This window comes from Sciurus vulgaris (genome assembly GCF_902686455.1).
Source record: "Sciurus vulgaris genome assembly, chromosome: 8".
NCBI classification, from domain to species: domain Eukaryota; kingdom Metazoa; phylum Chordata; class Mammalia; order Rodentia; family Sciuridae; genus Sciurus; species Sciurus vulgaris.
In genome coordinates, this window is record NC_136468.1 from 76,014,669 (window position 1) to 76,041,735 (window position 27,067).

The window sequence follows — 27,067 nt, forward strand, 5'->3', positions numbered from 1 at the left end:
TTAAAATTATAAATCAGCCAGTCAAACTGATAAATACATCCTCTTCTCCCCACCTTTGAAGATATAAAATAATATTAATATGGAAAGATCAGGTCAAATTTAGTATTTTAAAGAAATGTCTTAAGATTAGCTCTGCCATAGGATGGTACAGAGAGCACCCGTGCCCAGGTTTCAGACAGTGACCCAACCACCATCTTGCTTCTCTTCCTATGCCTTCACCTACTTATACCACACTGTGGGAGACTCATACACAAGCTTACGGTTATCTAAGCTCCACCCTCAACCCCTCACACGCAGCTACCCTTGGCCACCCTCTTGGTCCTCAGGGGATAAACAGGAGCAGTGGGCCCTGTCTTCAGGAAACAAGATCTGAATGAACCTGCTCAGGCCCTGGAACAGGACTCAGGGTTGATTGGGAGGGATATTCGTGGGTCTTGAGGAGCTGATGTGCCCTCTAGTTCAGACATGCTTCAGAGAGGCCAACTCCTTCAGTCTGTCCAACATGCTGGCCACAGAGGAAGGATGAAATCAAAGGATCTTGGGGGAGAAAGCCTCTCAGTCATGTCTCCCTCTTGCCAAGATTTAAGGGCAGTTCATAAGAAAGCAGGTTACCATTATGAAAGCTGGAAACTCAAGACCTAGAGACAGTTTTCTTTTCCCCCCTCGAACAGAGCTGATATTAAAGTTGAGCAGAATTATTACTCAGGAAGCAATAATTCCTTCAAAAAGACTGTCCATATCTTTGAATCCAGAAAATTACACTGTTCTGAAATATGTCCATGTCCACAACCATCTATTGACTGTGGTTATAATAATATTAGTAATAGTATTTTAGAGGTGTGTGGTGCCACTCTTATAAACACTAGCATATATTTCATGCATCATTTCAAAATACCTGAGATGTGTAGAAAGCAGATGTCCTGATTTCCCAGATTATAGCAGGAAAAATTCAGCAGAGATAAGTTTAGTAATTCTTCTAAAGTCTCTCCAGTAAATGTTGGCAAACTGGTATTAACATTTGAAATAGATCTTAAGGGTCCTGTCATACATCTTTCACTGTGTTCACCTCCATCCCAGACCAGTGCAAGGTAGGTATGTATTGATTCACTAACCATAAAGACCTCTTTGATCTCAGCCTTTCCAGTTTCAGAAAGACCCTCTCCCTACTTGATAGACTACACTTTTAGTACTTTCTAGCTCACTAAGACAAAACTAAATTCCATGAATGTAACACAAATCTGTGTTTTTCTATTCCTGTCCTAATCTGTAAGAATTCTTACTTATGGACCCTTGGAATCTTCAACACCAATAATTTTTTAAGTCATAAACAATAAATGTCCAGTACAGAAGAGTATTACTTTATGGGAACACTGTTTTTAAATAGCACGGCAGTAACAAAATAGGAGAAAAAAAAAATAGAATCAATAAAAATTACAATATTACTCTCTTGGAATCAGAATATGCATAATTTTATAAATTGCACTTTTCTTTCAACTGGTTTCATTTCCGGACACTATTTTGACCATCTGCTCACGTCAAAATGGTTTGATAGTCCAACCCTGCACATGAAGAGGAAGTTTCAAATAAGGGATAAAACCATAAAGAACCCACTTAAAAATGATCAGGAGCCACCCAGTTTGACAACAACACTAACCAAATCGACAAAGGAGGTTAAAAGATACTTTACATGTAATTCCATCAGAGTACTGGCCTACCTGAATCATATGCAAAGTCTCTGGGTTCCTGTTTAATCATCAGAGGAGGGGGAAAGCTTTGGCTGGCAGCACCTCCAACCATGGTGTTATGTTCATATACTGGGTCGTGGTACTCCTGCTTAAAGCCTTGTGGTGGGAAGGGGATGTTTGGCTCAGACATCTGGCGTTGGTACATAGGACGTCCTTCCCTTGGCATCGTCGGCAAAGGAGGAAAGGAATTACAGGGTTCAGAAAGCTGGCGGCGAAATCTGGGGAATAAAAGAGTATTTTGGATGAAGGGATGAAGTAGTAACACAATCTATTCCTTGAAATACTGGTACAATTTTTTATTGCTTAGCAAATGAACCTATTACCCACCAACTGGAAGTGTAAACATTTAATGCACACTAGATTTCTCTTCCTAGGTCAGGAGCACTATGACTTTTAATTATACGATGAGTTATGTTCACCTTCTAATCTATCCCTTGTAGCACGATTTTGGTATATTATCAAGTTAAAGGTATATTTTGAGTAGAGAACAGTGAACTATTTTGAGTAAATCTGGACCCTAACTGCTAAAATGTATGTAAATGGATCATTTACATACCTTCCACAGGAAAAGGGTTTCACTTATCTACATATAAGAAAACAGGAAAAAGAGAATATGTTCTCAGACTGCATCTTCAGTCTTTTAACTATTACCAAACTAAACAAAAACCTACTTATTCATTCTCCTCCTGTGATCATTAGTTTTTAAGGAAGCAAGAGAACAATGATTTCCTTCTTAAATTGGCAGGATTTTTAATTCTTCAACAATGTGCTAACTAATATTAAACTTGGTAGTATGAGGAGTTAAATCCAACCCATTTTTTTAAAAGACCATTTCTTTCCTATCAAATAGCAACACAGAATATACCAGCTTTCAATTTGCTTTGAATAAGCCGTCAGTTTGATTAAAAATAAGCATAAATATACAAGCTAACCACCAAAGATGCAGATAACATGTAGTGCATCAATTTGGAGCAAGTTGGACTGGTGTGTCATGTGGAAGTCCCGAGGCCTTGGCAGAGGCTGGAAGGGAGTCCTGGGCTCCTTCATTCTTGGTTACGCTGTGTAACAATTGGCTGATCACATAATCGTTCTGTTCCGTGTTTCTCATCCATAATATCATTGACCCACCACAAAGATGTGGATTAATTAAAGATTTAAAAGTGCTCTAAAAATGCCCCAGGAGTGCTTAAAAATAACCTATAAAACATATCTATGAGCAAATATAAGCCCATTAACCTCCCCCCACAACTAAAAGCATTCCTGAGACTTTAATTTGGAAAGTTAGCATTTAATTTCAGTAATGTTAAATGAAAATAAGGTAAAAGCTTAAGAATGGCAAAGCAATTGCTTTAGCATTTCTAAGAACACTTCATCCTGTGATTTAACTCTAGGCTCGCTAGCTGCCACGGAAAGCACTGAAATTCCACCTACACCTGCAGAAAATAAACTTAGAAACTCAGATACTGCAAAACAGTTAGGCTGACTGGCACTGCATTCATTTCCCTTCTCTTGCTTATTTCATTAGCCAAAAAAAGAAACAGAAATTATCATTAGGAACTGTCAAGGAGTGAATCAGAAAATTGTAACTTGAAGATAAAATAGGAAACTTGCTCGCTTGTGAAGCCTTAAAAGGAAGTTAATAATGCTTGTGCTGAAAGCTTTGTGGGGAATCAAGTCATTTGCTCCTACAAGTTGACCTGATTCCAGTGGGTCCTTGCTGGGACCATACATGTATCAAACACTCATGTTCCTTAGGCGGCTGTGTGCTTTCGGTGCATTTCTCATGAGCCACTGACCAATGGTAAAGGAAAAGTGAATGAAGAAGTTTCTGGAAGAAAGCTAATGGGTAAGGAGAGCATGCTGATGAACTCCTGGATAAAGAAGAGCAGGGTGTAAGTGGTGGAAAGTACTGAGAAACAGAGAGAGGGCTCTTGCACAGTGGGTTCAGGAAAAAGTGCCAAAGGGCTGGCCCGAGGAGTGGAGAGAGGCTGAGGAAAGGAAGCAGAGTGCTGGCCAGTTGGCCATAAAGCAACTCCAGAGTGAGGTGGGGTGCCTGGCTGGAGGGGGCTATCTGGGGAAAGGATCTGTTCCCAGAGCAAATTTGCCATTTATAACCAAGGGACTGTCATATGTTGGCCAGAGCCCTCTAAGAAATCCTCCTCAGAAACATAAGGCTTCAGAGATTTTCCTGGGATTGGCCAGCTGGTCCTGTCCTCAAAACTCAGCTGGGGGCAGCGGGAAAAGACCCTGAGCTTCCCTCTGTAGTTCCGGCCGGCTGTTCTCAGTCTCAAATATATGACTTCGGGTTGAGATATTAAAATGGATTTGGCGAAAGCATTTCAAGTTAGGTCACCTAAAAACAGCCACACTGCTTATTCAGCAGTCATCTTCCGAAGAAATAACTAGTCTTCGCTAAGGGCGACCGTGATAGTCTATAATTCTGGCACTCCCGTTTGAAGTGTGCGGGACTCAGTTATTGAGAACTCTGGGAAGTCACCAGAAGTGGAAAAAAGTTGCTTTTTTGTGGTTCATACCCTTTTTCCTTTTAGCCCTGCACAATGTGCATCTGTTTAATGGCCCACCCTGCAATAAGCATTCTTTCATCTGTATTTACAAAACTGTTTACACAGATGCACAGGCCGTTTTGCTCTTACAAAGTCTCAAGTCCACAGAGTGAGAAGATGATAGGAAGTGTTCAGTAACTAACGCACAAGGGACTTAGTGATGGAAACAATGGTATAGAATATATGGCTTATCTTCACACTGGAAATAATGTTTATCACCTTATTCCTTTATATCAAAAAGAATAAGCTATAAAGAATAGATTCTGCTGTTCTTAAATACACAGAAAGTTGCCTGTGGCACATCTTCTGTTCTCTGCTGATCTAGGGGATTCCTCAGGCTGAGTTATTTTTATAGTGGTGTGTCAGAGCCAGTTATGACTCTGGCTTATGGTTAAATGTTCAGGAATTTTTTGAGCTAATTGTTAAACACAGTCATTATTAAGAATTAGATTATGTAACATCACGATTAAAACACATATTCAAACAAAGGCAAGAGAAACTCAAAACTCATTACTTCCTAATCATTTTACAACATTTCAGTATAAACTATGCTCTGAAGTTACAGCTACTGTATGTGTACAATAAAGTTACTATAAAATGATATGCTGCTTCACATCTCTTTCCACCTCAGCATTCAGGACTCTCAGTGTTAGCTCATAGTCAGCCATGAAGCAGTCACCACATCATCTACTCAGCAAATGCTACAGATAAGGTCTTTGTTCTTCTCCCATACAGTCTATCATTGAACATTCTCCAGGACACCAGTGTTTATATATAAGTACAAGAGCGAAGGAAGAAGGAGGTTTGCTACATATAATTAACCTTTATTTTAAGCATATTAAGGCAGTATCTCAGAACCTCAAAAGTCTTTCAATGTTTTATTTAAATATGAATTTTTTCATCTCTAGAAGTCAAGAAATATATGACTTCAGGCATTCTCCCTAGTTCCATGCTCTGGTTCTTGCCTTGCTCCTTTGTAAGTCTCTGTCTCTTTAAGTGTATATTCTCAGTGTGCAGGGTCATGGGTCTACTGACATTAAATATTCATCGCTTGGGAAGGAAGGTAAAGGCTTTTAACTAAGTAAGCTATATTATGCAAAACTATGTATAGCTAAACTATTCACTCTAAGGTAAAGAACCTAATTCCATAAGCCACCTACTAAAATTAGTCTCCTAACTTTACAGAACAAGTACACACATATGCTCATAGAAATGGGATGATCTGATTTAAAGTTTAAGTGAAGCAATTTAATTCAAGCAAAGCAAAAGGAAAATGTTCAAATGTCAGTATATAGATTAATTTTCCATTTTAGCAACCAATTTAAATGTTTATAAAAGGAATGTTTATAAATGACCTTCTTTAAAAATTATTTGTAAGTATAGATAGAGCAGCTCTTTCTAAATATATTTTGCACAGATGTGCAAAATTAATATGCTCACCTTAGAACTACTATAGGGCTTCAGAATTGGTAACAGGAATTTCCTCCAGGAATGCTAAGAACGTTTTTTTGAAAAATGGTATCTGCAGTTTACCTGTGGTCCATGGGGTAGCTGCTATCTGGTATGGACTGCGATGGAGGGAGGTGAGCTGGGAAGGCCCGGTCAGGTTTCGGAGTGTGAGTTGAGTTTGGAGATGCATGATGTAGTGGGGACACTGGAGTACTGGATGGTGTGGGGGGGTTGGAGGGCCTCATTCCCACTTGTGGCTTCTGATCATAGGCACTACCCAGAGAACAAAAGAAAACAGAACATTTGTTTCTTTGGAGCAATTTTTAAAAAAAGTTCCAATCCAAGGGAAGAAAAAATACTTTATACATTAGTCATAATGAAGTTAAAATTTTAGGTGTTTTTGTTTTTGTTTTTAATGCCAGACCATGTAAACTTCAAAATCATCGCACCTTTAAAGAGAAAATAGAATAATTAATACAAAATCTTATCATGGCATAAATACATGTAATGTGTATATTTTAATACACATATAGACAATTTAGTATAAGAAATATCACTATCAATAAGAGCAGTGGTACTATTTCCACCTATTTTTGTTTGTTTGTTAGTACCAGGGATTAAACCCAGGGGCTCTTAACCACTAAGCCATGTCCCCAGCTCTTTTTAAATTTTATTTAGAGCCAAGACCTCTCTCAGTTGCTTAGGCCTCACGAAGTTGTGGAGGCTGGCTTTGAACTCATGATCCTCCTTAGCCTACAGGCTGATCCACAGCCACAGGCATGATCCTTCTCATGCCTGTGCTTACAGCCATGCACCCCCATGCCCATCCCTCCAAGTAAGTTTGATAGATCTTTTCTAAATCATTAAATAGTTCTGAATTATAATTCTTCATATGTTATATTTTCAAAAAAGAACTAATATCAGCTTAATATGATGGAGACTGTTTGCTATGCCTTTATTTGTGGTGAAAGTTTAAGACAATGCTTTTGCCTTTTAAATTTTTTTACATTAAATAAATGATCCATGATATTAACTTCCTCACATATGAAATAAAAATTAATAAGATAAATTAAAATATCTCTGAAAATTTTAAAATTTCTTGGAATATAAGTGAGTATAAAATAATATAATTAAGAACAATAATGTTAATAATAGTAATCACACTATCAGTCTAACTTCTATTCACAATTACAGAAGAATAAAATGAGTAAGCTTGATTTTGTATTATGAATTTAAATTGCTTTCCTATGTGTGGCTTTCAGGAATATAATATAACTAATTTTCCTACTCTATAAAATAGCTGACATATAATAATTTATTGCACCTCCGTCAATATAACAGAATTATATCTGCGTGCAAAAATGCTTTACAGAAGTATTGTGTGCTACTCTAACTTTCAAGCAAAGTCTACTGTACTCAAAGAAGCTTGGGATTGGTTCTACTTGTTCTTTTCTAATATTTATGAATGAAAACCACTTTTATAAAATGGCTCACCTAATTCATTTCCATGAAAAAAGAAACAAATGACACCTTTTATGTTTTGAGATATTACCCCCTCCCCATGAACACAGAATTTATTGTATATCCCTTATATCACTGGAGAATTGCCAGTCTCCCCAAAAGCCTCAAAATACGCAGACAATTTCTCTACTGTTTATGGCTACAAGATATGTCATACAGAACAGTAGTGATTTCAGTCACAATTCTGATCAATGCTGAAATGCAATGACAACTCTACATCTAACTGCTTCATTGATTGGAAATTCTTCAATATTTTAAATAGCTATGCTGTGGAAACACAGCACCTTATGGAGTAAACAAAAAAAAAAATACTAAACTATAAAAATCTGATTGATCAATATTATCTTATCTGAATTCAGTATGTTTTCATAGCCATTCCAAGAGATCTTTTTATAAAAGCTTTGAAGTTTCAACTGAACTGACCCATAATTTAGGGTCTGGCAAACCTCTTAGAAAAGCAGATATAAAAGATGTTTGTAAGAACAAATAATAATAAAATATCAGACCTGCTGCTAGTCAGTTGCTGTGACATAGTACAAATCTAAGTATCCAAGTATTATATATCTTGGATACAAAGAACATATGTCTTAAATGTATTAAGAAACAGAAGATTCCTTGTATCATAATGAATTATGAGGTTGAAATGATGTACTTACAAAACAGTGCAAACATTTGAAAAGATTTTTATGTTTCCAAACCAACTTATTTTAAGAACTAACTTTCTAATGTAATTGAAAGTAATATTCAATAGACAGAGCCAACTTTTTTCTTTATGCAATTAGAGGCCAATATGAAAATAAAAGCATGCAATTTACTGTGAAGAGTTTTTAATGAACATATATGTTATCGAATTTTCTAACAAATGAACAATGTACTTTTACTGCACCACCCTTTATTATCATCAGAAGAACAACTGGCTTTTTAATAGATAATAGCCTCTACTAAGCCTTATAAAATTCTAGTTTTATTGCAATTGTCCATGAACGCACTGTATAGATCATCTGCAAAGCCTGTCAGATAACTAATGTACTGCTCTGACTTGCCAAATGATTCATTTTTTTCTACAAACTCCCCATCTAAAGTGCATAATGCACTCTTTCTAATGGGAACTTTCAAAAGCTGCTTGTGCCAAATAAGACCCTCTTTTCAAACCCAAGATGCATCACTACAGAGAAAAGCAACTAACGATTTGGATGAAAATGATTGCTTTAAAATGATTCTTGAAAGTGTGTGATTGTATGGTAAACGGTTCTTTAGAGTTCTGCTAAATGTACCACCTAATTAGCGTGTTCCATACTTAAGATATAAAATGTGACTTGAGATTTTATATTATTCTGGACTTTTTGTTTCAATAAGAACCACTATCCTATATGCATAAATTTGGTTGATTTACCTGACATTGTACAGGCACTTTTCTCCATAGCTGAATTTAAAGGGCTGTTCTTGACTGCAGGCAGAGCCGAGTTCTGAACATGGACTGTGGGGTTCTTTCTTGATTTTCAATGGTAGGCCATGAAAAGCCACTAAGAAAACAAAACAAAACAAAACAATCCACAAAAATTAAATGAAGTTATGAATTAAGTTATCAATATATTTTGGCTTCTCTCATTTAAAATGTCATTAACAATTCCTAATAACTTACACATATTAGAAAAATTATACTTAATGAATTTCAGTAGCAGGAAAGATTCGGGAGAATCTCTGTATACTCCTTTTATGTGGTTATAGTGTAACAAAATATAAGCCTGAATTTTCTCGCTTTATAGTAAATCAAATCACTTGTAATTTGCTTAGCTTTATTAATAATGCCAAAAGCTCATTTCTCAGAAATAAGGTTTTGAAAACATTTCAGAATGATTCCAATGACTAAAGCAGACAAAAATATAACTGACTGACCAAGAATGAAGACTGAAATAAAAGTTTGAGCATTATTGAAGAGAAAATATCTCTAACTCATCAAAAGTAATGGTTTAATGAGATGGCAACTACACTATGACAAAAAAAAATCAGGTTTAGGTCCAGCGACAACTCATCATACTTGAAGTAAAAAACTCAACGTCTTTAAGACTACTGGTAATCTATAAGATAGAGATTAAAATACCTGCCTACCTACTTACCAGAACTGTGAAGATAAAATCTGAGAAATATGTGAAAGTTGTTTGCCACATGTAATCTACCATAAAATAATTATATATCAGTTGATGTTTCCTCCTTTTTCATATGACTTAATGTATATATAGGGTTAATGAATATTCACTTCACTTAACATAATACAAAAATATGAAATAATAAAACATGAACACTTAAAAATGGCATATTTGAAATACATATATTTAATAACTTTAAAACCAATGATTAATAATGCCATATTATTTTTTTTCAAAATAAAACTTAAAAATACATATTACAGATTTTATTAGAATATTAGTTTTAGTATAAATGGGAACTGGTTTTAAAAAGTGAAAACAGACTAGAGAATGCAATTTTTTTAAAATGTTCAATACTCATTCATCTGACTAACCAACACTAAGGAGAAACTTTCTAGAAATTTACTTTAATGTCTATAAAAACTAGAATTTAAACAAAAAATGTTAAGTATGAATTTTTTAAAGGAAGATAATGTCAACAGAAATGGTGTGGTTCATGGTTCAGTCCTGACTATTTCATTATAATAATTAACTTCAATTTTAAAAGTAATTTTCAATATATAAGAATTGGATTTCAAACACTATCAAGCTTCAGGAATATGAATACTGTGTATTTATATGCACGTAGTTTTGATGAGTGTTCAATTGTACTTAAGACATCCAAAACACTGTAGGAAACAAATTTGACAACTAAGAAAATTTTACACAAATTCATTGTCTAATTTACTGGGTATTCTGCTTCAACATATTTTCTTAATGTAATGTCTGTGCAGACACATGCTAAATATGACTATTCAAGGTAGAGAGAGAAGAAATAGAAAAAAAGAAATTATATATATAATGTACATATATAATATATATAATATATAATATATAATATGGAGATATACATATCTCCATTTGCCAAGGTGTTCGTATGCATTAGTTTCACCAAATCAGAAGGTTATAATTTGGGGGCTGAAATATAGCTCAGTGATTGAGTGCATGCTTTCATTCATAAGGCCTAGGGTTTAATCTTCAGCAGTTGAAAAACATTAAAATTTATTGAACTTCAGATAGAAGAGAATTAAAAATCTCAAGAATCAATGAACACTTGTTTGTATGCTGATTAAAAAATAACAACTCTGAAATAGGACAATTGAATAAAGATTGGGTATTAGATGTTCAAGATACTATTTTTGGTTTTGCTGGTTGAGATAATGGTGTAATACTTGTACCAAAAAAGTTTGATATTAAAGATACCTGAAATCTTCTTTAAAATATAAAAAATTATATAATAGATAAATCAAATTAAATTAATAAAATTAGAAAAAGGTTGATAAATGTGAAAAGCTGAATGATGAGTACATGGGGGTTCACTGTGTTCTCTTTATTTAAGTCCTAAATTTCCACTATAAAAAGTTTTCAATTTATGAAAAAAATGCTGAATATTTGTAGTGTTCTATAAGAAAATTCTGTCTACTGTGTATGTAGGTAAGACATGTGTATGTGTGCATGCTACTTCTTAGGATAATAAATGCTGTATGATATAACATTTGTAACACATTAAGCCATAATGTGTTGCTTTTTTGACAAATATTTTTCAACTATTTATTACTTCTTTGAACATATACTGCAAAATATATATATTCAAATTTTAGCTCTCTGTATTCTAATTATTGCATTTTATATTTTCCTAAGAAAAAACAGTAGTAACAAATAAGGAACTCAATTTGCATTCAGAGAAGTAAAAAAGCATACACCCAAGATCTCAAATCTAATTTATATGGATAAAAATTGATAAGAACTCAGGAGTTGATAGCTATAGCATGATGCAAGACTCATCATCTTTATCGAAATACCAGATACATCAGAGACTATTACATTTAATATATTTAAAAATGTCCGGAGCCATGAAGTACAGAGAATTAGTGAACGGGACTCAAAAAACGCCAGCCATAAAAGAAGACTATCAACAAATAGGGCATCACTAAAATTATGAATTTCTCTTCCATCAAAAGACACCATGAGAACGATGCAAAGTAAGTCACAAACTAAAAGTTGTTTTCAATAGAAAGATCTGACAAAGAATTCATATTTAACATAATGGCTACAAATCAATTTACTCATTAAGATAGATAAAGGACTTGAACAAGCAGTTCATAAAAGAAAAAAAAAATGGCAAAACAGAAAAATGAACAACCAAACGAAAGCCCACAAAAACAAGAAAAATGAAAATGTATTCAAAATCTTGACTCATCAGTAAATTGCAAATAAAGCCACATTAAGGTATCACTACAGACCCATTCAAATGGCTAAGCTATAAATGATTGACATTAGCAAATTTGGGTAATGACATAAAGTAAAGGAAAAGTTTATACATGCTGCTGAAAATATGAATTGATATAACCACTCTAGAAAACTTTGGCAGTATCTACTAAAGCTCCGCATAAATCTACCCTGTGATCCAGAAATCACACCTTTGGGTATATATTGAAAAACCAGAGTGCATATGTTCACCAAAAGACATGAGTAAGAAAGTTTTGAAGCTTTACTCATGAGAGCAAAAGTTGAAAAAATTCAAATATCCATTAGTGAGAGAATGATAAATCAACCATGCCATAACCATACAAAGTAATTAATATTATACAGATAAAACAAGGGACAAACTAACTACAAATGCATCCAAAACATATGGTCTCCCAGGCATGAAGCTAAGTAGAAGAAACCAAGCACAAGAGTATATAAATTTCAAAAGCAAATGAAACTGAGAAAGAAAGAAATTCCTTCTGTTGATTACAATGTGACCTTATTTGGAAAACTAGTTAAATTAAGATGAAGTCACAAAGATGTGCTCTAATTCAATATGACAAAAAAGGGGGGGGCAAATTTGGATAGAGACATGCACACAGAAAGAACATCAAACAAAGATGAAGGCAGAGGTCAAGGTAATGCTTCTATAAGCCAAGGAAGGCCAGATTGCCAGCCAACCACCAGAAGATAGTGGAGAGGCACGGAACAAATTCCCTCCCAGTATTCAGAACCCTGCTTGACACTTTAATTTCTGACTAGCCTCCAGAACTCTGAGACAATTTTTTTTTTCTTTTTAAACCACCAAGCATGTGGTAATTTGTTATGGTAGCCCCAGCAGACTAATACACCATCCTCAAGAAATTCTGATTCACTAAGGCTGAATGTATCGGATTTTGCATGTTATAAAAATTTCTAGGTGATTCTCATAATTAGACAGATCCTGAATCTGCCCTGATGCTTGGCAACATCTGGATCCAGTATACACTGCATTCAAATAGGTCTGGTACTTGGAAAGAGTTTTAAAAATGTCTTTTTTTCTTAGATGCCAACACTCAAGGATCCTTATAAGTTCTTCAACTCTAGAAATTGAGGGCTCCTCCTCCTCATAGCACCTTTGATGTATGTGGGCCTCTTAATCGTTATTGGCCCTGAAAACTGATTTTGTTTTTTGTAATCATAAGCCAATTAAGTAATCCCGTGAATCTGAATGGTGAGGATATTATTGTTTTTTGGGTTTTTTTGTTTGTTTGTTTTATTTTTAGTTGCTGCATGTGAGGGAAAAAGGATCTTCAACTTTCTGCATAAGAATCTTGGGCTACTTTATTTTCCTCACCTTAACTTTCCTGCTTCCTGGAGATCCTAGGACACAAAAATGATTCCTCATATTTATCCTGAAATAAGGGTAGTCTATAGAGTCCCACCGAGAGGGCTGGGTTGGAAACATGTTGGGTATTTCATCACAGGGCTGAGAGCCTGAGCGTCTGCTAACAGGCGGTTTTCCAGCTCATTGGCACAGGCACAAGTGAAAGCAGCACATTCATTTTGTGCAATTTGCTTTACCTTCCCACATGGAGTTGGTGCATGTAAAAGGCTGTTAAGTACTAAATTATTCCTTATCAAATCACCATCATCTGGAGTCATGATCAACACTAATTAAATTACTTGTGCTGAACACGGCTCCAGCCTGCTGCTGAGGCTGCGAGGTACATTTCATTTCACTTACAGTACCGTCCTTACTGGGTCTGGAACAGAGAGCTACAGGCATCTGTATTGTTTGTAGTTTTAATTAAAGTGAATCTTTCCTTCTTCAAGTCTATCAAATCAAGTGAGTTAACTCCTTCATTTCATTTACAAAGAGATGATAGTTCAAAATGATATTATCTTTATCCCTGACTTCAGATATTTTATAATTTATCTATGAAATTTACAGTGTTTCTCAGGCATTCCGAAGACACATTTCTCATGCAAGTTTTTATGATCCACAACTCCTCCAGACAATCAGATCTTTGGGAGAAGAGGCAGAAAGAACACTCAAGAGATGTTTCTTGCATTTTTTGCTTTGATGGAAGCTTGACCTTTAAAACCACATCTTAAGGCTGACTAATGATGACTGAATTCTTCTAATGGTTAAATTTAAGAGCTCGAAAATACCAGGACTTAAAAATATGCACTTCCAAAATAAATGTAACCACTTCTTAATTCATAAGTTTACTTGAGGTTATGGTATGCATCATTAAATGTTTGTTAAATTAGTAAATTGCTTTCATTTTTGAACTATGAACTATGAGACATCATCTCACTTCCATTTTTTTCCACCTACATTTTAGAAAGGGGACACAATCTTGTCATGATTCCACTGGAGCAGAGTTGCCCTTAGCTTTCCAAGACCAACAATGCTAGTATATTGGTTGAGTGTAGATATAATATAAAATCACATTTGAATACTTGAACTATAGATGGAGAGAGTGCATTTAAAATTTGCTCCAGGAAAATAATCTCCTGAACATTCATGACATTGAGGCATTATTTGTATCCTTAAATTGAAAGCAGATCATGTTTATTATAACTTCCCAGCAAATGTTTGTCCAGAAAATGAATAGCAAAAATATATGAACCAAGTTTCTGTTTATACTTCTATGGTAAAGGTGTTGATAACTTGTTATGTTAAGAAAGATAATACATTTAACTTCAAGTGTTGACAACAAACTGTGGTTTAGATTCCTAATAGAATAATGCTATAATACTTTTTAAAAAACAAGTTTATATGTTTTACAGTTTTCAAAGAATTGTCAAATATTTATTCTGTCATCTGAGTCAAGAACATTTATTATCGTTCCCACTTTGCAAATTGTTTAAACAGACATTACTATAGTTTGGATCTGGAATGTCCCCCAAATGCCCAGAAAATGAAGTTGTGGTTGCCAGCCTATGGCAACACTGAGAGGTGGTGAAACCTTTAGGAAGTGGGGCCTCCTGGAAGACAGTTAGGTCATCAGGGGTGTGCCCTTGAAGGGGATAATGAGATCTGACATCTCTCCTTTCCCTCTTTTGCTTCTTGGCCACAATGAGGTGTCATCCACCACCATGTCAAACTGAACACCTTAGGTTCAAAGTCACAAGTCAAACAACCCAAACTGAAAACTCTGAAAGCATTAGCTAAAATAAATTTTCTTCCTTTTAAGTTGATTTTTTCAGGTATTTTGTCATAGACTCAGAAAGCTGACTAACACAAGCATAATGAAGTTAAGTAAAATGTCTAACTAAAGACCTTAAACCTAAATTATAACAGGGAAAGAATTAGAGCTCTGGGCTTTTGGCTACAACTCTTAAACTTCAAACATATAATTCAAATGTATTTACATACACATTTAGAACTTCTTTCATGCATGAGCCCCACTTTAACATTGTTTTAGATGTTTCTTTATTCATTCACTCCTTAATTAATTCACTAATCAATTCATCTACTATGTCCCAGAGATGGAATGAAGATGAAGAGTAATACACAGTCCTTACCAATAAGAGTCCATGGGGTCCATTTCGAACTCGATTTAGGTTTTAAAAAAATTCCCTAATAAATATACTAGCCAGTACCATATTTGTCTTCACCTGAGCTCTTTAAGTCTGATTAATGCATGTGTGTGATATAGACATCTGTATACATGACCTTACTAACATATTCTTGGCACTCATATCTAAACAAAAACTCTTTTCGGAGCATTCATGCTTGCTTTTAGGCATTCTGCCTTTTTCAATTTATTACTGTGACCAAAGACATTTAAAAATTCACACTACTTGTATTCCACTGAAGAAAAAATGTTGCTATCCAACATCTAAAGCTTCCCCTACACCCTGATAACCGAAATGTCACAAGGGAAGAAAAGGTCTCCTTCTATATATGGACAGCTAAGGAAAATATGGTAGCAAGTTGTCTTGGTTGACCTTTCACTCTGCTTTCCTCCTTAAGTCTTATCCTAAGAGGAAAACAGAGTACCAATTTCTGTGCATATAAAACAATTACTCTGGGTTTTTAAGAAATGCGTGACATTTTTAATTATTCTCTAAACAGAAAGAACCCTGTCTTTGAATCCCTTTTTGAAGGAAACCTAGCTGAGAATATAGAACCTTGATGGGAGGCTTCTTATCCCGCTGCTGATATTTCTGGTCTGTTAAAAAATACTGATTTAGCACAGTGTGCTATATGATCGTGTTCTGAAAAAGGGGTTGGCAAATTTCGGCCCATGGGCTACCTGCAGCTTCTCTGCATTTTTTGCAAGTGAACTTATAGAAGGACACTCTCCCAACCATTCATCAGGGTGTAGTCCAGGGCTCCTTTGCGCTACAGTGGCTGAAAAGAATAGTCGTGACAGTGACCATATAACCTACAGAGCCTAAAATATTTACAATCTGACCTTCTATAGAGAACCATTTGTTAACACTTGTTTCAGAATATGGTCTATAATGAAAAAGGAGAAAAAAATAATAAAGGAGGATGAGTGGAACCAAGGAAACTGCTAGTGTTAAGACAGTCAACAAAGGATGCTTAATTTTAATCTACTAATACTTTGTTTACTCTAACTCTCAACACCCAAAGCATCGTCAATTTACAGGGACATACACAAACTAGCTAATGAAAAATGACACAAAATTGAGGCTCTAAAACACTACAAATTTATGAGTTTTGAGAAATTTCAAAGCATGTACTTAGACCAGGGTGACTTATAACATGGAGAATTTTTTACACCTGTCTAGAAAATATAACTGAAAAAGTCAAAACAAATCATGCTATGGATGCTAAAGTGCTTGGGGGAAAAAATCACTTGGCTATAACAGTGATTGAAAAAAAAAAAAAAAAACTGTAAAAGCAAAAAAAGTAAATGGTGTACATAAATTAGATTATTTAAGACCAGATACAAATATGGCATGAAAAATGCATGCAGCCTTTTATACAAATATATGTAGTTAGGAATACACTCAGTAGATGAAAAGCATTCACTTTAAGTTAATATCACTTCCATTTCAGGTGATAAATGGATGGCAATGACCTCAATTAGTGCTCAGTTAAATTCCAGAAGCAAAGGGGAAGGCTTGTGTACAAATAAAGACAATGGTGTCACATGCTCTATAAATCCATCTTCCAAGACATACAGAAAAGCAGAGGGCACTTGAGCTGCATCCGAGCCTCTCAAAGATTCGTTCTCGGTACATTCACCTCTTCCAAGCCCGCCCTTCTCCACCATGTACACACACCACTCACAGGCACACCGACATCCATTACTAAAGAGTCTAATCTCAGCTATCAGCAGAGTGCCTTTATGGGGCCATTAAACCATTTCTCTTGTTTACAGTGCCTGAAGAAAGATGTGAATTATGTCTGTGACAAAACAAGCAATAACATTTCTAAACTGCTATCAAAATGCAAACTGAAACACATTTAAGGACAGGGACCCTGATTCAAGTTTTCATGATTTTCCATTATTCGCAGCATCTGGGAATATATTCACTTATAATATTTCTGAGACAGGAATTTAGACCCTAGCACAGCAAGTTGATATTTATTTTTTCTTAAATAAGATTCTTTAAGCAGCACAGTTAAAGAAAGACGACACAAAGTTTTCAAAGGAGTACTATCAGTCCACAGAGACTGCACACTTAGTTCACCTGCTGATGTTATTTTGACAATATACAAAATGCAGATAAAAAATAGCAAAGGAGATAGAGATAAAGTCATGAAGGTGACCCTGGACCTCATGCCCCCATCTGGCATGAGGTGTCTAAGGACTTGGAACAGAACAAGAAGCCAGGATTCTTTGCAGCCTGCAGAATACAGCCCACTGATGATCTCACAGCCTCATGATGCAGCTATTTCTCAAGAGCAGACTTCGAATTCAACTCTCCATTGCAGAGTACCATTCTAACACCTTAAAAGAATAAAATGGATGTGTTCTGAGTTTGTGTCAGTCCTTCATCTCTTCAAAGAATAGTGGAGACGTCAGGATTTGCTCAGCTCTCTCATCTAAAAGTCACTTTTCCACCATTGAGATCCTAATGATCTAAATCAGAGGTCGTAATTTGTAATTTTTTTTTTTTTTTTTGGATTCACAGAGTGGTTCCTAATAATTTCAGTAGGTTGTGATCATTTAAACTCTACTTCAAAATCACCTTCTGGATTAAAAATCAAACTAATAGCTTCTACAGAGAAAAACAAACAAACAAAAAACAATATTCCGCAACACTAATCCACTTTCCAGCTGGAAAAAGAGATCAGCAGTTGAATGAGACGATTATCAGCTGTCCCTCTGGCCAGGACCTGGGTTTTCCTACTTGCCGCATTCTCCACTGTCCCCACAGCTCCTCTCCCAGTTGCACTAAACTCACAGAACTCCCTTGTCTTCTTGGCATCTGAGTATCTTACCCCTTACCTAGCACAGAGCTAAGAAGTCATTAACGTGCACTCACACACACAGTCTCTCCTCTTTTTCTCACGCACTCATCGCCCGTAATCATAAATATCACGAAATTCACGTTACACTTGTGGCTTATATTCTCAGGTAATAACAAATAATGTCAAAGCTGGCACACACTAATATCTGCCTGGTTTCAAGTCTTACCACTTGATTCAGTAGCTGAGCACTGGGCAAGGGCAAGTCCCTGAACCTCTCTGTGCTTGTTTCCTTATCTTTCAAATGTGATGAGAGAGCACCTGCCTCATGGAGTTACTGGCAGGATCACATGAGCACGACATGAAAGTCCTGTAGTGAGTCCTTCATAATGTGAGATGTGTCATTATTCAAATCCAGAACCATCAGGCACTATTGCTGAGTAAGAACACGTAGGTTTCCTAGAAGCAGATGGCAGAGTGGCCAAGACAAGGAGACCAATTCTTGTCTTTACTACTTGCTAGCTCAAAAGCCTCTGGGAAACTAAGTAATTTCTATGCGACAGTTTCCTCCTCTGTGATATTAGGTTGCAGACCTTCCTCACGGGTTTTCTGGGAGAATTTAATAAGGTAACACACATGAGCATAAAGAATAGTACCTCACAAGAAGTAGTCCATCCTCAGAACATACCTCTTTACTACTATTGTCAGTCTAAGTACTTCCTCAAACAGAAGCTAAATTGAGACTCAAGAAAGTAAACCGACTTATGACAGAAATAAGGCTTCTGGACCCTCAGGTTGTTACTTCACTTGTTCTTCTTTTTCATCTTGTTCTCAATTTCTTTCAAGTCTGTCCACTACACATTATTAGTTTAAAAACAAATTAAATACGAGGAAGAAATATGTTAAGGAAGAATATCCTGACAAAAGAAAAAGGTAAACAGTATGGCCTGATATGATAAAATAAGCACTCCATTGGGAGCCATATAATCTCTACCTAGTTCCTACCCAAAATGCAACTAGCTGTGTGACCATAAGAAAAATTGTACAATCTCTCTGAACTTCAGTTCCTAATCTTCAGAATGAGGGTATTAAGACTTATGTAAACTTTCCTTGTAATTCTAAACTGTCTTGCCTAGGAGGAAAGGGGGAAGATTGGGGAAGGAAACTGACCAAATTATATTTTCATATTGTGTGCATGTATGAATGTGTAACAATGAATCACACTAGTATGTATAATTATGTTGTACAATTAAAATTCATTTTAAATAAAATAAAATGTACTGCCTGGGTATAAGTCCCTGCTTATTGATATAAAACAGTAAGGAAAAATGGCAATGACCTGATACAAGAATTCCAAGGGCACAAAATCCTGAGGCTGTTTGGTAAAATAGGCACAGAGCTGAAGGGGTACCCACTGTATCCTATGAAGCAACCAACTTGATAATGACCCTCAATCACCATGAAAGAATAAATTCAAGTATAAATGCCCTATTTAAAAGGGAAAAGTACATAATGCACATTAGAAAGATATGCAAGCAATCTGGTTGACATTTTAAAACACTCAATGCTCTAAAAGGTGTTTCGAGTCTCCTTTAAACTCGATTACATGGACCACCTACTTTTCAGTTGATGTTGGAAAGTAAGATGTTATTATATTAATAAAACAAAAGGCAGAATCAAAAGCCAGAAAGTTACATTCCTAATTTTAAAAGCATCATTAATTGAAAAATAAAGAGACCAAATACACAATGTGTTGATTCCATCCCTCTAAATTTTAAAGTCCAAACTTAATATAATGGCACTTCAGAGTAGTGTACTAAATGATCCTCATCTTCTCAGTCTAATTGCCAGGAAAAAGTGCCCTGGGAGGAAACTGGTTCTTCCATCTGGAAAAGGGTAAGAACAGGCAAAGGAAGGCCTAATGTACAAACAATCCAAATCCGATCAGTTTTGCATTTTGCATTGGCTTCAGATCAGATCTTCCTACCCCTACTGGTCCAGTAGATGGAAAGCAGCACGACACATTTTTTTTGGAAACAAATTCTGTACAGTGAGCCCAAACATACAGTACTTCATATCCAACTGGCAGTGACAAAACTGAACAAGCTGCAGCTATTTGAGAAACAGATCTAATAAACTGAAATGAAGTCCCTGAATCAAGATACCCATCCAAATCTATACCTTTCAAAAACTGTTCTGTTTAATAAACTTCCTGTTTAGGACCTTTTTGAATATGGAAAAGACCTCTTCTACTGAAATTATCTTTGTCTTCATATGGATACTTGTTTAAACCCTGCAAAGTTCCAAAAAGAGATTACTGCTCTGCCTGGTAATTTCTTTCAAATAATGAATAACAGGCATTTGGAAAAGAGTTATGCAGTATCTGCTATTATTCCTAGCTGGGTTGGGGCTGGACAATCCCAACACTTCCCAGTGTTTCTAAGTCCAGCATGAAGAGGTTCGGAGGAATGCTATGACAGATGGGCCTGCAGAATATCCAGACACCAACAGGGCTCTGTCCTGGCTTCTGAGTGGCCGTGAAAATGGGTTCTTCCCACAGAAGAACACATGAAAGGTGGGCTTCCTTCAATCCTGCATCCCCCGCCTCCCCCAGCATTCCAGAACAAATTCCAGAGTGCTACCTTCTGTAGATGATCTATACAATTCTCTAACCAACAATTCAGAAAAATGTGGTAAATATGTTCTATGAAATTCAATGTTCCAAAAAAGTAAGCAGTACATAAATAGATCATAATTGACGCAGGTAGTTGCATCTAAAGATACCTCACCTAAAAGTAATAAATAATGAATGTGATCTTCAAGTTTCCTTTTAATTAAATCACAAACACAGAATGTTCAACCAAAAATTTTACATTAATTATTTAACTATAGGCCATACTAATATGCAAAACAAGATAATGTTGCATTGCCACAGAACACTGCCAAATACTAATATGCCTGTCAACACTTGGAATAACGAGTACAAAAAGCAATTTCTAAGATTTGTAAATTTTACTAAGAACAAGTAGACAAGTAAAAATTTTTTACAAAATAAAATATAACCATTTTCTCCAGCAGTATTTTAATAGCAATGAAGTAAGTAATTAGTAATGCAAAACTTGCTTAAATAATTCATTACTGTGGTGTTTTTTTTTTTTTGGGGGGGGGCGGGGGGCAGGGGATTGAACCCAGGGTCTCACGCTTGCAAGGCAAGCATTCTACCAACTGAGCTATATCCCCAGCCCAATTGCTGTGGTCTTGAGAACAAGAGCAGTGCAATTCTGATTTTAGAATTCATCTACATGTATTAGTATGATCTGGACAAGGATTCCATAAATCCAGAAGTAAGGTATAAGGTATATGGCCCAGGTAGAGAGAAGACCACCTTAAACTCCAAATCTACACACCACACTCATAAGTCTAGCAAAATTCTACTATTGTTCCATTTCCTTGAATGTTTATATATTACTTGTTTTAATATTTAACCCCTAGAAATGATCTTTTGATTTAAATTTGCTGACCCTTTGCTGCTGGAAAAATTGATTTTCCTTGGAGTTATCAAAACCTCACTTTTGATTCATAATTTCATATACTTTTCTTTTAGCCTGGATGTGAAAAGAGTCTATAATTTGCATGATCTTAAATTGACCATTTTAGCACAAAAACGACATGCTGGTAAGTATGAAGCAACCCTCAAATGGTTGAAGGACATCTATAGCATTTGATGTCACTATCCTGAAGATAAGAATGAGATCAATCCAGACATTGGCCACTTGGCTCCTTGTTCAAAAAGACCCCATCAGTAGACAATCAAAGCTGAAAATATATTCTCAATACCAGAGCTAGGAAAGTTTGCCTGAAAAAGAAAGCCAGCTGGCTAGGGCCAAAAAAAGTACCTTTCAGTAAATGCCAATAAAATTTTACAGGCTGCCAAAATAACAAAGATAGAGTAATTACAAAGGAAACTTTGCAATTTTCCTGACAATAAACACCTTCTTAAAAAGAAATGATTTGTCACCTGGCCTCAATTGTTACAGCTGTTAATGCTAGCTGGGGCAAATCCTGCAAACAGATTTTATTTAAACCAACTACTCATTTGGCACTTTTTAAAATAATTTATATCCCAAAATAAATTTGGGAATGTCCTTTTAAACTGCTGTGTAATATTTAATTCAATGTATCTTAGAGCAGTTTCCATGAGGAATCACCACTTTAGAGAACAATGTTTACCCAAAGTATTTTACCCATTTTGAATACTTTTCATTTAACTCTACTATATTAAGAATTGCCCAAGGGGAAAGGGAGATGTATGAAATATAAAAGCACAGAGTGATGGAGAAGGTACTTTTTCCCTGTCAATCAAGACTTTTTATCCTTTGGTGGGAGAAGGGGGAAGGGATTGAACTCAGGGGCACTTAACCACTGAGCCACATCCTTAGCCCTTTCAATTTTTTTTTTTTTTTTTTTTGGGGGGGGACACAGTCTCACTGAGTTGCTTAGGACCTCACGAAGTTGCTCAAGCTGGCTTTGAACTTGCAATCCTCCTGCCTCAGTGTCTGGGATTACAGGCGTATGCCTCCGCTCCCAACCATTTTGCTATTTCTTAATGATAAATGTTAACACCTATGGCATGAGTGGTACCACAAAAATAAACCTTAAATCTCCATTGACAAGCCCAGCCTCCACACACAAAACAGGAAGCAAATAAGCCCAATACTGACAAAGAATACCAGCAAGACACAACCACACAACCATGACCATGACATAAACGAGACAACATATAAGATACCTATGTAAGGACCTAATTTTACTTTGTAAGTATTGTAGGGACGAGATGTAAATAATCAGTGATGACACAGATCACATTTCAATGGCTAAAGGATATAACTCCAAGAAAACTAAGATAGGGATGAAGAATTTTAGAATTATATTAACATTTTTGGAACTAATATTTCTGGTGTCTTACACATTCACTTCTTTTTTCTACAAGAACACACCTCTAATTTTCATTGTTACCCACTAGGGAGTTAACAAATCACAAATGAACAGGACCTTATTATACTATTTCACAAGGAGTTTAAGATATTATTTTGTCTGCTTTCACAGTCTTTAGAAAGAGCAGTTATTGAAAAGTAAACCTGGAGATATAACTTGTTATATCTGAGTTCAATACCCTGCAGGCAATTTATGACACATTTATACAGTTACAATAAGATTTGACTTAGTTGATGAGATCTAGTGATATACAATCATTAGAATAGCTGAGAATACATAATAGAATAAAGCATAGCTATTCATTAAAGCATATACTTGGAACCTAAGAAATGTCCTAATTTTAACACTATTTATAGTAACTCAGAAGGGCTTCTTAAATGTGTAGAAAATTATTCCTAACATTTTATTTCACGTTATAGAGTTGATGATGTAACTTCCCAGATGATAGTTCATAGGATTCCTACTGTTTTTGTTTTTGTTTTTGTTTTTTTTTAAATCAACTCTAGAACCTCCCTATTACCCACAAGCCACCCCTTGATGTTGCACACAGGACAACTCCATAAAAGATCATTCTGATCCTTCAGAAACCAAGTCCTATCTGATGGGAACCAACACATCTCACCTGCTACTAAATTTGGCTCCACAGCAATAGTGTCATAGCAACATTCCAATGTATATTTTTTTACTTTGACTTGCTAACTGCAAATAAGAAGAAATTAGATTACCACATTAAACATAAAATGTAATGCATAACTAGGTAGCAGTGATGTACAGGTGGTATTGGAAACAGAAAATCACAGCACAGAGGCAATAATATTTCAACTTTACAAATTGTTTTCTATCTTGGGCAGAGTGTTTTGTGGTAACATCAAAGTACATATCAAATCATATTAATCCTTGCATAATGCAAGTTTTTGTGTTATTTGTAGTGTACAGAAGACTAGCTGAAAAATAACTTTTGCATTTGATTTTATTTTCATGAATTTCACTTATTAGGTACTAGTCCTTGAGAGATTTTAAATTTTAAGATATGATAATTAGGTAAGGCCAATATAAATGAATCTCTCTTCTTAAATCTCTCTCCTCACTTAAAAGCTTCAGGGGTATATCTAAACACTGAAGCATTCTAATATTCAACTACACTTTTTTAATTGTCAAAATTACATTTACTGCAATGTCAACCTAAAGCATCTACTAAAATTTAATCTTTTGAGACTCTCAGGTATCAGTTCATTTGAATGAATAGATGTTATAATGCCTGTTACAGATCACAGATTAATTAGAGGGACAGTCATTTTTCTGTAATTTACTGATCAAAGATGATGACAGATAATGACCACAAACAGCCCTGTTATCTAGCAACAGAGCATGATGTAGGAGACTTGCATGTTAAATGGATTTTTTTATATTCCTCTTTTATTTTCTGAATCATAATCTAATTCTTTAGAGCAGAGTTCTGCCAATGAATCTCCTGTAACTCCAGGTGTAAGGTGGCTATTAGGTGCGTCAAATACTGTGGCCGCCTGATAGATTCAACAGCTTATATTAGCTCTTAAACAGACAAAGAAGATTTATACAGCCCTCTTTGTAATTGATAGTTCCAAGAAACTAGAAAAATATGAAGATGAAAGAGCGCTCTGCTCTCCTTCCAAGTGTGCAAATAGAAAAGATGAGCTTTAGAAAAACACATGGGTACCACCTGCAAAACAATCGTATGATCACAAACATAATAGTCCCGGTTTGCATTTTCCTCCTCACCCCTTTGAAGTAAATAGGCGCTTTGTAAATTGAGGGCGTGCACAGGGATAAAAGTTAAGTCAGATAAAGCCGTATTCTCTTCTTCCCTTATGATGAGTGCATAAATTCTTAGCCAGTGCCTATTTCACTGAATTATCACATTAGATTCCACTGACATAATTATAAAATTTACAATGTATGCTCATTACTTAGTTAGTATTTGTTTTAAAAATGGTTAAATGCAAGTGCACCTACAAGCTGAAATATTTTTCCCCCTTTGTTACCGTGGATTGAACCCAGGGAGCTTAACCATTAAGCCACATCCTCGGCCCTTTTTTATACTTCATTTAGAGACAAAGTCTTGCAGAGTTGCTTAGGGCCTCACTAAGTTGTTGAGGCTGGCTTTGAATTTGAGATCCTCCTTCCTCAGCCTCCAGAGCCACTAGAATTATAGATGTGAATCATCGCACCTGGATGCTAAAATACTTTTACAAAAAACTCTATGAGACTACTTGGGGTTTCCTTTAATCTTTTTTGTCTACTATATTTTCCCCAATAATGTGACATCTAAATTAATCCTGAGAAATTTCCAGGTTGGCCTATTTGTTCTTCCAGTGAATTCCAATCATGTCTTAGAGGAGGACCTAATGCACAATATGCAATATCCAAGTACCAGCAATCATTACCCATCAAATATAGAGATAACAGGTGGGGAAGCTCTAGGTCCATGTCATTGCTAATATTTCATAAGACTGAGTTTCTAGTTCCAGGTCATGTTTCTTTTTCCCATGAGGCCTTTCTCAACTATCCCAATTTATATTGATCTCTTAAAAAAAGAATCAACAGTTCAACTACAAACTGTTCAATTGGGAAACTACAGAGTTTAGTGACTACAGCATTAATCTGCAGTCAGGTAGTACTGCTTATTTGTTAATATAATAGCAATTGTGCTAATAATTATGAATGCTCTGACTTTCTTTATCTTTATTACACGTATACGGTATCCTTACTATTCCAATTCCTTTTGGAAAATGAAGAACTGAAATACTGAGAGATTAAGGGACTCACCAACGTCCCTCAGCTGAAAAGTAGGAATCAGGGGACTGGAGCCAAGCTCCAGCTGCTGTGTTAACTCCCCACTCTATTGTGTCTTAACTGCTCCCAACCTATGTCTCCCTTCTGCCCCCAAACTTGTCATTATGCTTTCTGAAGGTAGGAATCATGTTGTTGTTTTTACATATTTTAATGTTGAAGAATTATACTCCAGATAAATAAATACTTAAATAATTACTTCTCTTTATCTAGACATTATAACTATGGAAGTCATCCATATAAATTTTACAATAGGATGACTCTCCAATTAAAACCATATTTTTAAAATACAATTTGTTCTCTAGAATAAATGGTTCTCTAGAACCATTTTTGTTGTTATTCAATTGGGAAACAGATACAATATTTAAAGGAAATACTTGGAGTTCCGTGCACAGACAACTGAACAGACAAACTGAAGAATTAGCAGGGTCTGCTCCAAATGTGCAATGTATATGTTGCTGTGTCTGCTGTGCTTCCTCTTTTGAGTGGGTAGGGGAACACAGTGGAAACGAAGCAGATCTGTAATGAGCAATTACATCTACCTAGGCCAGATATGCTACCAGTGTGTGGTAGCAAGAATGACATCACAAGTCAAACTCTTTTATTGCTGGGTCGATCAAATACAATTGTCTCAAATTCTTTTCAACCATAGTATTGACATTACTGTTCTGAATCTTCATTACTATTAATGTAGCTTATAAAATTCTCTGACCTCAAAAAGATACCTATATTAAATACATATTGATATTGCCTTACTTCTACAGAGCTACTGAGTTATTCAATACCAACCTATGTGCTAAAATTTTGAGAAAAATTATCTTTTACTCATCATATCAACCTGTTTACTTTTACCTTTTACTCACAAAGCTCAAAGAAGTAATGAGTTCAAAATCACAAAAATGGTAAATCACAGAACCAAGATTTGAACCAAGTCATGCTGAACTCCAAAGGTCACACGTTGTCTTCAAAGCTTACAGCTACTTTTTACTGAAATGCTAAATAATTCTGTGATGCTAATATTTCCCTCTGCAGGGAGGGGGAGGAGAAAACTGGAATCTTTTTTTCATATATTTAGCAGGCAGAATCCAGTTGGTGAAACTTCAATTCTATATTATTTTCTTATTGTTTTTGATTTTCCTTGAAACT

At 35.5% G+C, this 27,067-nt stretch overlaps 1 protein-coding gene across 8 annotated transcripts in view; it reads right to left on the bottom strand.

The window, feature by feature from the left end:
- ETV1 (ETS variant transcription factor 1) overlaps positions 1–27,067 on the bottom strand; it is an 89,922-nt gene that overhangs the window by 34,523 nt on the left and 28,332 nt on the right. For 6 of the 8 annotated variants that reach the window (XM_079150271.1, XM_079150270.1, XM_079150272.1 and 3 more), the window contains 3 exons: positions 8,673–8,802; positions 5,843–6,031; positions 1,716–1,963 (listed from right to left, as the gene is read on the bottom strand). In XM_079150271.1, the coding sequence (XP_079006397.1) occupies positions 1,716–1,963; positions 5,843–6,031; positions 8,673–8,802 (567 nt within the window). The remainder of the gene's footprint in view (positions 1–1,715; positions 1,964–5,842; positions 6,032–8,672; positions 8,803–27,067) is intronic. The other 2 variants (XM_079150274.1, XM_079150276.1) reach the window with 1 other exon arrangement.